This window comes from Sebastes fasciatus, chromosome 15, assembly GCF_043250625.1.
Source record: "Sebastes fasciatus isolate fSebFas1 chromosome 15, fSebFas1.pri, whole genome shotgun sequence".
NCBI classification, from domain to species: domain Eukaryota; kingdom Metazoa; phylum Chordata; class Actinopteri; order Perciformes; family Sebastidae; genus Sebastes; species Sebastes fasciatus.
Window position 1 is genome coordinate 9699063 of NC_133809.1, and position 13251 is coordinate 9712313.

The 13251-nt window shown below is 41.9% G+C and overlaps 1 protein-coding gene across 1 annotated transcript in view; it reads right to left on the bottom strand.

The window, feature by feature from the left end:
• Positions 1–684: 684 nt before the first annotated feature.
• Positions 685–13251, bottom strand: part of LOC141783069 (nardilysin-like) — a 28856-nt gene continuing 16289 nt past the window's right edge. Inside the window, exons 15-32 of the mRNA XM_074660015.1 lie at positions 11836–11890; positions 11635–11739; positions 11066–11189; positions 10025–10111; positions 8255–8374; positions 8085–8136; positions 7531–7681; positions 6056–6183; positions 5696–5858; positions 5444–5475; positions 5059–5197; positions 4908–4955; positions 4332–4384; positions 3766–3849; positions 3430–3520; positions 3034–3150; positions 1633–1722; positions 685–1544 (exon numbers count right to left, since the gene is read on the bottom strand). Of these exons, the coding sequence (XP_074516116.1) occupies positions 1317–1544; positions 1633–1722; positions 3034–3150; positions 3430–3520; positions 3766–3849; positions 4332–4384; positions 4908–4955; positions 5059–5197; positions 5444–5475; positions 5696–5858; positions 6056–6183; positions 7531–7681; positions 8085–8136; positions 8255–8374; positions 10025–10111; positions 11066–11189; positions 11635–11739; positions 11836–11890 (1867 nt within the window). The 3' untranslated portion in view covers positions 685–1316. The remainder of the gene's footprint in view (positions 1545–1632; positions 1723–3033; positions 3151–3429; positions 3521–3765; positions 3850–4331; positions 4385–4907; positions 4956–5058; positions 5198–5443; positions 5476–5695; positions 5859–6055; positions 6184–7530; positions 7682–8084; positions 8137–8254; positions 8375–10024; positions 10112–11065; positions 11190–11634; positions 11740–11835; positions 11891–13251) is intronic.

Here is a 13251-nt window from a genome sequence, read left to right on the forward strand (position 1 = left end):
AATGTTTTGGTGTCTATATACTTTTGGCCACACAGTGTTCCCTGCAGTACACACTTTATGTGGACAAGCTGGTTTGCCATCCGTCGTACAGGTAGCCCACTTATCATTATACGTGAGGCTACTGCAGGTGAAGACTTCGATGCTTCCCTGTGGGCATATTAGTCAATTCTGTTAACACGCTCTGCTGTGCCGGGCTCCAGGATTAGTCTTTAATTACATTCAACTGTGCAGATGTCACCAACCACACGCCCGACACAATGTCGCCTGCAAAAACCTTTCCACCAGGGAGAAGGAGGTGGAGAGTCTGTGAGTAATGTACGATTTACACATAAATGAAACCTGTGTAAATTAATGAGCTGACGCCATACTGAGTCACCAGCATGGAAACACTTGTGGCTTTAAAAAGATGTGGATTATAGCAATTCGCGGTCGTCTGTGGTGTTTAGTGTGATTTGTGTGTTAAGAAAATTGCAGGTGTCAGGTAAGCTGGCAATTAGAGAAAATATACAAAACGTCAAAATAGTGTAAATGTAAATTCCTTCAAAGATATGTATAGTATGAGCTGGCAGAGAAAATGCACTGAAAAAAAAAATCTAAATAAAGTGAATTACAGTCTTAACATTTCACAAGTTTGAGTGTACTTTTTCTACTTCAATAGATTCAAGTATGTTTACTGTAGTCAGCTTCATTCATGCACTCATCACTCATTGATTTATTCTCTTTGCAAGTTTCATACCAGGGCACGATCCAGGTCAGCTAAGTGCACAGCAGAGCTTGAAACCCAGCACACGATCACTCAAAATACACACATCTGGATTTCAAAGGACTTTCGGCAGTTTTCACGGTTGATTTGTGTTTTTAAAATGGGTTTGCGGGCTCCACAAACAAACAGTGGAGAAGACAGGGATTTCGGAGCTGTAATAGCAGCAGCAGAGCTCGCAGGAACCAAATAAATGAAAATTTGATTCAAAAGATTTTCCGTCAGTGTGGGATAGAGAAATAGATAGGAGCGCTCCCACACTACCCGGTGTCTGAGGATATGAAATAATTGAGTGTGAGAAAGCAGGAAAGATCATCTGTTAGTTAAAAGAAAACTATCATCACCATCACATCCAGGCTTCTCGCCTATATGCACACAGTGTGGGTAAAAACTACTGCCGGGTGCCAGAGGCAGACTCCAGGTCCAGAGAGGAGCCGTTTTAACCTTCCTTCACCTCCACATATTAAGTGCCTGCATCTGTAATGAGGCGGAGTCCCTGAACGTGGCTCAGTGAGAGGCAAAGCGCAGCCATCTGTCCGTCTCGCGGCCTCACAGTTTATTCGAGTATCTTGTGGTAGGGGAAGAGCGGGAGGTCTTTAATGAAAGCAGGGATGTCCATGACGGCTATGGCGCCTGACATCTTGGGGGAGGCGGCAAGGAAGGTGAGCTTTGACACCTCGCCGTAGGAAGAGCCACCTAAATCCTCCTCTTTGCCCTTTTCTCCTTCTTGTTTCTTACCACCCCTCTCCTCATCGTCATTCTCTTCAGCACCAAATCCCACCACCTTTAGGAGACAGGGATACATTTAATGTGCCGCTACATGCACACAAACATGTGTTTCACACTCATACAAACATAAAGGTGTCGCTTACGTGCACGCTGAGTTGGCGGCTGTTCTGTCCTCGATGTTCTTTGTACCAGGAGACCAGCTCAGCTCTGGTCATCTGCTTCAGAGCATCGATCTAAACACACACAAAGACACTGACGGTAAGAGCTCTGGGAGTGACAGGTGCCCTTCAGTGAAAGTTTAGCTTCTTTATCTTATTGTTATGATTTTTATGGCTCATTTAGTGGAATGGTTCAGACAGTCTGCTGTCTTTATCGAACCAGTTTGCAGAAAAAAGAAAGCTCAGAGAAAACCCACTGTGCAGCAGCAAATGGTAAACAAACACAATATCTAGCTGGTGGAGAGAGTCGAGCCTCTAGCAGATCAAGAGCCAGATATTTCCCTCAGGAGTTTGTGGAGAGCAAACCAAAGCTAAAAGGGGAAGTAAATATTGGACTTACAATCAAAAGGTGGGATGGCAATGTTGCCTTGTGTCTACTGCATGTGTGTGTAAATTAGCAGTTTAAATCACCACGTTGTCAGTGCATATTGAAAATGATAATTCTGTTAATGTTGTGCATGTGCTCTTTTGCCCCCTAGTGGACAACATTTAATTAATGGTGATTTAACACACTTAATATGGAAATATTAGGAGTGAGAGTTTCACTTGGAACTTCAGTAGGTTTCAGGTTTGTTTTGTGTTGTTGATATGATATGAGAAAGGTTGGGGCAAATTGTAAAGAACAAGACACACATGGCTAACTAATAGTGGATTAAAGCTGATTAACCTTGAGCAAATATGATGAAAAGTAGTTTTTTATAAAACTGTCATATCCAGTAGTGCATGAGACAGATAATCTGTGGAAAAAAAATCATGTTCCTCTGCCTCCTTTTAGTGCTCCTAATGGCATCTGCAAGGTTCTACAGCGCCCAAACAAAAACAACCAATCAAAGCCGAGGAGTCTCTGGGCAATCACTGCCCGCGAAACTCGCAAACTCCGATTAAACTGTCAAACAGAAAGTTTGTGACCCGGCACCGCCCACCGGTCGGAGCAAACTTTCTCATTACACAGCTAAACAGTTCACTACGAGATGTTTCTGACAGGGGTGGAAGAAGTATTCTGATCTTTTACTGAAGTAAAAGTAGCAATACAACAGAGTAGAAATACAAATGCTGCATTCAAACTCTTACTTAAGTGAAAGCACAAAAGCATTAGCATCAAAATATACTTAGCAAAAGTAAAAGTACTCCTTATGCAGAAGGGCACATTTATATTATATTATATTACTGGATTATAATTACACGTTAATGTTGCAGCTAGTAACAGTGGAGCTACTTTTAACTACTTACATACACTGCTGGGTAGTTTAATCTATAATAATACATCATAATGCGTTAATTGATTTATATTTTGTATTGATAATCTAAATCTGTAAAGTAACATACCTCTCTGTTGAGCCTGTCGAACACAAAGTGCTGTGTAACCACCTCGGCCCAGTTCCTGTCCACCTCCTCCCCGAGGTGTGTGTCCTCACACTCCTTCAGCTTCACTAACGCAGTCACCTGTACAAAACACACACCCACGCACACACACAGCACACACAGCACACAGGGTTTCTACACACTGTTTTTGATTTCTGGAGTATTTGAAACAGCAGATGTGAGTGTGCAGCTGGGTCTGACATGATTAGGGAGGAATGTGTTTTTAATCCAACAAAGTAACTTGAAAAGAAACTTTTGACATTTCTAAAAACTTTTTGTATAATTTTCTGCTTTTGCATAACAAAGGAGGAAACTCACAAATACACAAAATAATACACACACACACACACACACACAGACCTGAGTATTAAAGGCCTCCTCCGTCAGCGAGTCGAGCGTCTCCCCAAATGAAGCCAAAAACTCTTCAATCTTTGACTCCACCAGCTCGGTGCTGCGAGAACAGAGGACATGAGAGGTATAAGAGATATATTAGAGGCTATGGGGTGTATTTGACTCCTTTAGTCATTTATCAGCTCCACCGGCTACTCTCTTTCCAGGGCCACGTAGATAAATTGTAGCTTGGGTTTGAGTGAACAGAAAGATATATTACAGCTTGGTTTTGGGAAAAAGCGGTTCAGATAAATCGTGTCTTGCTTTTGGGCGAATGAAAAGGTTACGATTGTGTTGCAGACTCACTTGAACTTGGTGGCCTGTGTTTCCACGGTGACAGAGAAACCCAGAACGCCTGAGGTGTTTCTGCAGGTGGGGTAGACATGGTACCTGCAGGGGGAGACATGAAAACAGACAGCGAGGATAAGAGATGTCGGGAAGCAGATAAACCGAGAAAGATCAAGATAACCAGACGAGAAAGTGTGTTACATTTGTCAAAAGGTAAATGTCCCACCTGCCCTGACTTTCTCTACTTTGCACTCTATAATAATGCTAATAATAATAATAAAAATAACAGTCTGGAAAGCTGGAAGTTGGAATTTAACCATGTAGTAACTAACAGAAGACACAATTTGAACTGCAGATAAATGTAAAAAGCATTGTCCAAATGTAACTAGAGCAGCTCAAAACTTGAAAAATCTCCCTTTAAGGTACATTTTGAACAGATAAAAAAGTGTGATTAATCGCAACTAAATATTTGAATTGATTGACAGCCCTAATAGAAACAGTTGAAAAGTTCTATTTTGCCTAAATGTCATGAATTTCCTTTTAAAAAAGCAAACATTTTATTGAGAACCTATAACTACACTCACCCAAGAGTCTCTTTAGTGCGGAGGAAGTCAAAGCAGGGTTCCTCCATGTGCATCTGAAAGACAACAACAACAACAATAACAACAACTCAGTCAAGCATGGAAGAATGACACCATAGGCCTTTCTCATTTACCAGTTTGATTCCTTTCCTCGCCTCCTCTCCTCGCGTCTTAGTCCGTCCCACAGGAGATGAGAGCAGAGGAGGCGAGGAACAGACATCCTTGCCTTGGAGCCATCATTTTAAGGCAACGTCAATTCTGTCCACTGTTTTGTTATACCACTGTATTTATCATCTCTATCAAGACAACTTATATTCACATGGCTTTCCAGCTGTGTGTCACGCATCTTTTATACGTCGCTGAAAACACTTCTGTGAAGGATACACCGGTGTATCACTTACAGCTCCTCCACCAAACCTCCTCGCTCCTCGAGATGCATTTTTGCAATTCCTTCAAGATGGAGCACTGAGATCGACCTCCAGGGCACAAGCCAGGAGAGCGAGGAGACGAGGAGGCACAAAATTGGGAAATGAGAAAGACCCAATGACTGAAGGAAAGGATGTAGAAAAATAAACGCACCACCAACAGCTCCATCAGTGTGTGTTCCCTCAATAGCTTGAGACCAGACTAGAAACAAAAAGAAGAGAGAAAGAAAGGTGTGTAAAACATAAATGATGCTATATCGGAATATGTTTATGTCAGAATGTGAAAGATTTGATGTGCTTTGTACCTGGTAGTAAACAGTGACCTCAGAGTTGGCGTCTCCCTTGTTGAGTGATTTGACCTTACAGATGTGGTGCTTCAGAGGGAGCTCCACCACTCTGAACATCACCGGCACCTCTGCTGGCAGCTTGGAGAACTGCAACTTTCTAACAGAGGAGGAAAAAAAAGGAGGACAAAACGGGAGGAAGGAGAGAACAAAAATAGGTAAGGAGGTGAGGAGGAGAGGAAGGAAGAAAGGAGGGAATAACGGAGTGAAGAAGGTGAAAGGGGAATCACGGCGTGAACAACTGAAGCTAATACAAATTGCTGTGTATGGCTGCAAACAAATCCATTTGATTGCATGGTATCGGTGTTCTCATTAGGGCGTGCATTCAGTGTAATAGCCGACTTACTCTGTGACATACTGCAGGAACTGCTCTGACTCCTGTGGAGAAAACACAATAAAGGATAATGAACAGGTAGAGATAAGAGAGTAAGAGAGAGAGAGAGGAGAGGAAATCAAGCAAAACATGAGGACAATGTCAAGTACACTCAGAATCAATTGACGCAAGTGCAGACATGAACATTAACTGATTCATTAGCTAATCAGCTAATTTTATTGTTAATCAATCCACTTGTCTGAGTGCTGCCTGCCATCCACTCACAGCGCTCCTGAAGTTGCCCTGCACCAATCCCTCGGCGTACAGCTCGGCCCTCAAACTGCGGCTGAAGTCCATCAGCTCGTCGCTGGTCAGACCGGCCGTCAGAGCCTGATACTTCTCCACCATGGACCAGCGAGAGTGCTCCAAGATCAGCAAACGCACATCCCTGAGAAAGAGGAGAGGAAGTGGGAGGAGGAGGAGGAGAGAGAGAGAGAGAGAGAGAGGTGAAAAGAGGACAATGAGAGCATGAGGTTTTTCCATTCAGGTCCGTCACACATTTCACCACTAGAAGGCATCACAGACTTGAAGATGAGTCGGCAAAGTGAGCTGGAAATGTCAGAACATAGAAGGTAAACAACTCACTTGCCGAGTTTCTGAGGTTTAATGAGGATGTTAAAGTAGGTTTTCTTGAGCTGCTCTGTGAACATGCTGAAGACGCCGGGAGAGGCGGAGAAATCAGCTAGGTGGTCAATGATCAGGTGGAACAGCAGCTAAAGAGACACATGGACAGACAGTCGGACAAGATGAAGAATCACCGTCATTACTCATGTATAAAAACAATACAAAACACATCTGTGTGTGTACATGCTGACCGTCAGTTGCAAGAGTAGTTGAATCATTTCTTAAAGGAATAGTTTGACATTTTGGGAAAAACACTTCTACACTTTCCTGCCAGGACTTAAAGTGGCAATACACAACTTATTCCCCCCCTAGCGTTTCCAACTGGTGTTATTGTTGTCGCCGCTGTTGCAAAGACAACTAGATCGCTTTCATCAGAGTCCACTAGTGACAAATTTAGCAACTTGTTCAGACCATCAGGGAAAAAAAGCAAGAAATATATTCACATATATTATATTTTAATTCATTCCCAAAGCTGCTCAGGGTAATCGCAGTCCACGGCTCTTCCACCAACAGCACGGGGTCTCTCCCTCTCCCTCGCTGCAACTGACACAACTACTAAGCTTCATGCAAAGGAGCACATGACGTCATAAAGCCACTTTTAACTTCTGGAGCTAAGGCTAGATACTTTCACAGGACATTGTGCGCAGACAGAACTGCAGAGTGAAAGGGAGGCTTATAGGGAAGCAATCTAAAAACTTTGATGGTGTCATTATTCTATAACCATTACATTACGCAATCAAGATTTACTTCACGATGATGAAAGTTAAAGCAAAAAAACGGATCTATTGCCACTTTAAATAAGAAGATTGATACCGGCCTCATGTTTGTACGGTAAATATGAAGCTACAACCAGCAGCAGCTTTTGTACGCATTAAACAAACAAGACATAACTTGTTAATAAGTGAGTTTTAGAGGTGCTGGTAGGCAGATTTTGTAACCTTTGGACGAAGCCAGGCGAGCTGTTTCCCCCTTGTTTCCAATCTTAATGCTAAGCTAAGCTAATAAGTGTATTTCCAAAGATGTGGAATCATTGCTTTAATACATTATTGATCACCATAAGGCCAATAATAAGACCAACTATTTGGTTGCCAGGGTGTGACAAATATCAGAGGGAGAATATCCTCCATCTAAAATGCCCAGTATTTCTTATAAAGGGCGTCTATTCTATTATGATGATCTATAAAGTATTAATTAATGATTCATTACCATTGATGAATGGTATGGAGCATATGGTAAAATAAGGATTTAGCTTATATTGTACATATGGAGTTATCTGGTGCTTAATAAGGATACGTACTACTATGAAATTGTATATTGCATAATGCACACCTGAGCCATACATCCCCAGTATGTTTATGAATCAGTGTGTGGGTTTATGCATATAATCATATCTATATCTGTTTGTGTGTGCGGTTTCTCCAGACGCGTTCACTCACAGGCAGTTTGTGGTTAAATCCTTTAACCTTGATGACCAGGCCGTGTTCACCGGCCACCAGTTTATACTCCAGCTGGGCCACTTCAGCCTCGTAGGCCGGCTCGGCAAGGTTGTGGCCGAGGATGTTGACCAGCAGGTCAAACAAGACAACGCTGGAGAGGAGGGAGGAGGACAGGGGTCGGGATGGAGAGAGAGAGAGAGAGAGAGAGAGAGAGAGAGAGAGAGAGAGAGAGAGAGAGAGAGAGAGAAGATGGGGAGGGAGGGAAAGGTAGAGGAAAGGAGATGAGATGCAGGGGAAAAAATGGAGATGGAGAGGAAGAATCGGAGGAAGGAAAAGGGAAGGACAAATGCAAGATAATAGAGGAAATGGAAGTAGGAAAGGACAGACGGTAAGAGTGAAGTAAAAAGGAGGATTGAAACGATGAAAAAAAGGGAAATTGTAGCAGCAGAAAGAGAGAGAGAGAGAGAGATCAGGAAAAGAAAGAGATGTTAATTAGAGTTACAGCCAAAAAACAAACGCTATTTTCACGAGGCCATGTTTGAGCCTGAACGTACTTCTTAGCAGATTGCTGGATTACAGGAGAGATTAGGTGGAATCTGATGTAGGCTGCAGGAGGGAAAAAGGACAAACGAGTGTCAACACCTCTCTAATGACATTTAAAGCCTCTGAGGAAACATCTTGCATGCTGAATGATGTGCACAGCGCAGGCTCACACATATTTCACCTTTAGGGATTTTGAATTTGTTGTCCTTCTTGTACCACAGGCAGCCCCTGTCGCTGTCGGCTATCCGGACAGGAAGCTCGGTGTCTGGGCAGTCGGACGGCTGCAGGGTGAAGTCAGTGGCTGAACAAATGCACATAAACAATAAAACATCATAATTCTACTTGGTGCAATCTCATAAATAATGTGTGAGTTTCAACAATTCAATATGTCCAGTTTGGGACCAACATGCAGCTGGATGTGGAAACTGTAAAAGATGTCACCCCCACCCCCCCCCCACTCCAATAAATGATTCAGTAGCCCTGGGGCCAATAAGAGAAGACGCATTATTTCTCAATATTTTATCAGAATTGGCAATGTGGTGCCTTCCTAAATTTATAAACAGAGCACAACGCCGAAATGTATCAGCTCTTAAAAGTTTGGTCAGATTTGAACCAGAGGTGCCTTAAAATGCAACGCGTCTCTCCGGACTGGACTTAAATTACAGGAGAGTTCACCATGACTGGACACATTGACCGAAATGCACTGTTCCTCCCGGTCTGTTTCAATCTATCTGATTATTTGTTGGACGGATGAATGGAGAGCAAAAAGTACAAACTGCAGGAACAAGTCTTGCTCATGATCATCTTATTGGACACTTTTCAGATACAGTGGAAGCAGCTTAAAGTGATCAAACAGCTTGGGGATAGAATCATTCCTATATAAATGCGATTTAAATAAGTTGCTAATAGTAATTAAGTAGTCCAGTGTTCATTTAGGGTCTTTTCATACGTGAGAAAAATGTTAAAACTACAGTAATTCTATATATAGTATAGATTTTTTTTACTTTACTACCTTGACGCTTTGCCTCGCGGCTCGCTGTAACCCATCTGCCTTCCAGCTGCTTTACCTGAGGCTGGTTCTGCGTGCACATTGATATCATGATGGGAAAAAGAAAGTCGTTTTCTCTCAAATGAAACGAGAAGTAGCAGCGAAACTTGGTGTTCCTCAGGCTGCCTTACGGAAAACGAATGTGCACGGGGAAAGCACCTGTGGAAGGAGACGCCCTCGTGAAGTGGATTGATAATACCCGGTCCAGTAATGCCCCCTTAGAGTGAAATTCTACCGATCCTCAAATGGCAGCACATGCAAACGAACGGCGCCCGGCCCGCCTCCCGTCATGCCACCAGCACCCGTTGCTCAATCCGGGTGAACGAGGAGCCTCGGAAAAAGGGGCGGCGTTCATCTGCATGCCTGTACTGCAGTGACAGCTGGCAGAAAACCGGCAAAGCCTCACCCGACGCGGGGCCGTGGTGAGGGAAAAGGCAGAAGAATTGGCAGCGAGCCTGTAAATAGCGAAGCTGTTGGTTTCATTACTTTATATTGATGTAATAAATAGGGCTGTGTATTGGCAAGAATCTGGCGATACAATACATATCATGATGAGGGGGTGACGACACAATATATTGTGATATATTGCAATGTTTTCCAATCTAATTTTAGGAAAACTGTCATAGTCAGTTATTATGTTTAGTATCTCAAAACATAATATCGTGATACTCACAGGTATGGATATATTCTTACGCCCCTAGTAATACATATTCAAATGTCAAAAAGATGGAGAAAGAGAAACAAAATAAATCAGTTATAATAATCATCTGCTTATAGTGATCAACTTGACCTGGACAGATGTGATCACTATAAGCTGTTTCCACTGTACCTGCAACAGTTTTGGGCCACAACAACACACTTCTTTTTTTTTTTGCCCGTACTGCACAAAGATGATTCACCCACCGATGAACTTGTTTTCAGCAGGAAGGGTGAGGTCACTGTTGAGCTCCAGGTTTCCTGTCCACCGCTCCATCCACTCCTGCTGGATGTCTGCGTGAAGGAGAAAACATCTATTAGCACACAAGAAATATTTGCAGTTAGGATTCATGTTTGGAAATGAGTGATTTAATGAGTGAAGAGACATCATATGAAACTAGAAATCCAACCATGGCATCAACCATGTCATACTAGCTTGTCATGAAGGAGGTTAAATAACGCTCCAAACTTGCGCTAAATTTGGGTGAGGAAAAACTGTCATGGCCATTTTCAAAGGGGTCCCTTGACCTCTGATCTCAAGATATGTGAATGAAAATGTGTTTTATGGGTAACTACGAGTCTCCCCTTTACAGACATGCCCACTTTATTATAATCACATGCAGTTTGGGGCAAGTCATAGTCAAGTCAGCACACTGATAGCTGTTGTTGCCTGTTGGGCTGCAGTTTGCCATGTAATGATTTGAGTATATTTATTTATGCTAAATGCAGTACCTGTGAGGGTTTCTGGACAATATTTGTCATTGTTTTGTGCTGTTAATTGATTTCCAATAATAAATATATACATTAATTTGCATAAAGCAGCATATTTGCCGACTCCCATGTTGATAAGGGTATTAAATACTAGACAAATCTCCCTTTAAGGTACATTTTGAACAGATAAATAATGTGTTTAATTTGTGATTGAGCGCGATTAACTATAGACGATCACACGATTAATCACGATTAAATATCTTAATCAATTGACAGCCCTAATTTGATTCCAACAAAAATATAGTTTTTTGTATATTTAAAAAAAGAAAAGAAATGCTGTTCCACACTATTGTTCGCCGTCTAAAAGACAGAGATAAATGCTGGCATTTCTGCTGCTGGCTGGCTGCATTATATCAGCCCTGAATATCACCACACAAGGGGAAAAAGACAAAGTATTCACTGAATGCCTACATTGTGGGAAGGCGCTGTTACACTGGCAGTAAACACACAAAGACACGTACACACAGAGAAACACACCCTCTACGCTGTATTGTGTGCCAAACCACTTCTCCCGGAGGGGACACTGGCCCTCATGTTCTGGTGACAACAGCATCAGGTTGGCTTTCTCGGGGGTGAGGAGGGACAAAGCTCCACTGATCACCTACACACACACACACAAACACAAACACAAACACACACACATGAGGAAGTACCGTCAACTTTTCAGCAAAGAGAGGAGAGTTGTTTTTCTCCCCCTTTGTTCTAAATTACTTGTTTACGGGAAAACAATTTTAGCTGTCAATCACAGTAAGAGGCAGCAAAACTGAACAGAAGTTTCTGTCATCACAGAGAAAATATGCAAAGCCACAATTAGACTGTAACGTTTGATGCAAAATAATATCCACCAATCAAAGGCAGAAGCAGAAGCTCTAGAAAGTGTATCTCTGTGGTGGTAGCTATAAAATCATTACCATATCAGACAGGAAAAAAATATCTATATTTTTTCACTTTGGATTGACCTGCTTCATTAACATCTATATCTAAAAAAAGGAAATATAGGATTTTAGAATGAACTGGTTCACTCCCCGAACTACTGAACTACTTACTGCTGGGTCGTACTCAAACATCAACTGATCTCCTGTCAGGAAGTCTTCTTTCGGGAACAGCTGCATGTTCTCACAGATATCCTCGACGTACTCTATAGGGTCAATCTGACAGGAAAGGAAGGGAGGGAATCATTCTCACTGGTCAAAACGTCCAGAAAGCATCAAATATACAGCAACACGATGAATATTTTGGATTCTCACCTGCTCCTGATAGTGAAACTCGTTGGTTTCAATCTTCTGAATCTCTTCATATATTCTGAACGCGTGAATAAAAACAGAACAGAAATATTACCTTTATGCTTCGCAGACAGAAGCTCAGATGTCACAACATCAACACTCATTAAAACAACATAACAAAAACAAAAATAATAAGGCCATAAATTCATAAATGAGCAAAAAAAAAAACACATCTAGCACATAAACCAGTCAGGTATAATACAGTATTAACTGCCTCCTACACTACAATGGACAAAAAAGCCAGAATATAGAAGTTGTGTTTGAGTAAAAAGGCAGTACGTCTCTGTTGTGTTGTTTATGAGACTCAATCACTACTCCCTACTCACTATCCAGGGAGTTCTATAAGGTGGTCGTGTCGAGAAGCGAACCAGTAAATTGGGGAAATTCTCGCAAGATGGTTAAGGTTAGGCATTGACCTCGAATAGTTAAGGTTAGGATAGGTCGTCGGGCAGCGAATCTCGTGAGAGTTTTTGCAGATCTCAGATCAGATTTAGCAATTTGCGGGTTACCTTCTAGACACGACCCTATATAGTGAGCTCATCTACACTCGGACACTACTCAGGTCATTTTCTCAGCGGCATTAATTACGTCATTGCTGTCGCACAATTAAAACGTGCCAGATCAACGTCTGCTGGTGGACCATCCATAATAAATACCAACATGTATTCTGTGTGTGATCAATACATATGTAAACTATTTTGTTGAGGTGTCTCTTAGCGAAATGCTCTGAGTGAATTTAAGTTTAAGTTCCCCTTAGTAAGCAGTGATACAGCGTATATGTGTAGGGCTTTTATTGTGAAAGGTAAGAATTAGCCGTCGTTTTTTCACAAATTGTTAAATACAAAGTATTTTGTGGCCGTTTGTGTTGTGATGCTGCTCTGATCACATTAAATACATTGATTTCGCGCTGCTCTCTCTCCTCTCGTCAATTCTCTTCAGCGCAATCCATGATGGTATATAGTGCTCGGTTAGTGACAATCGTTGTCCGATACTTTTCATGATGCATTGTGGGATACTTTGGGTCTACTACATAGGGTATAATACAGTGCTGCAGGGATGACGTATTTTCGTAGGCCAACAAGGAAGTTAGCATCGCCCTGGTTCCCTCGACAAAAAGCCAATGAGTCCATTAGGTTTTGTATTATTGCAGAAAATAAGCTCTGTGGTAAACACACGTTTATGATACTTACTAGGGGTGACCCGAATGCTTCGAAGCTTCGACCGTTGCCATGGTATTCAACCCTTAAAATCAGTATTCGAATGCTTCGTTTTTTTTGTTTATACTGTATATGAGTATATTATAATAATGTATAAATCCCAAAATAGCCAGTGAAATAAGGAATTATCCAACATTATTCATATTCAACATTCATTATTATT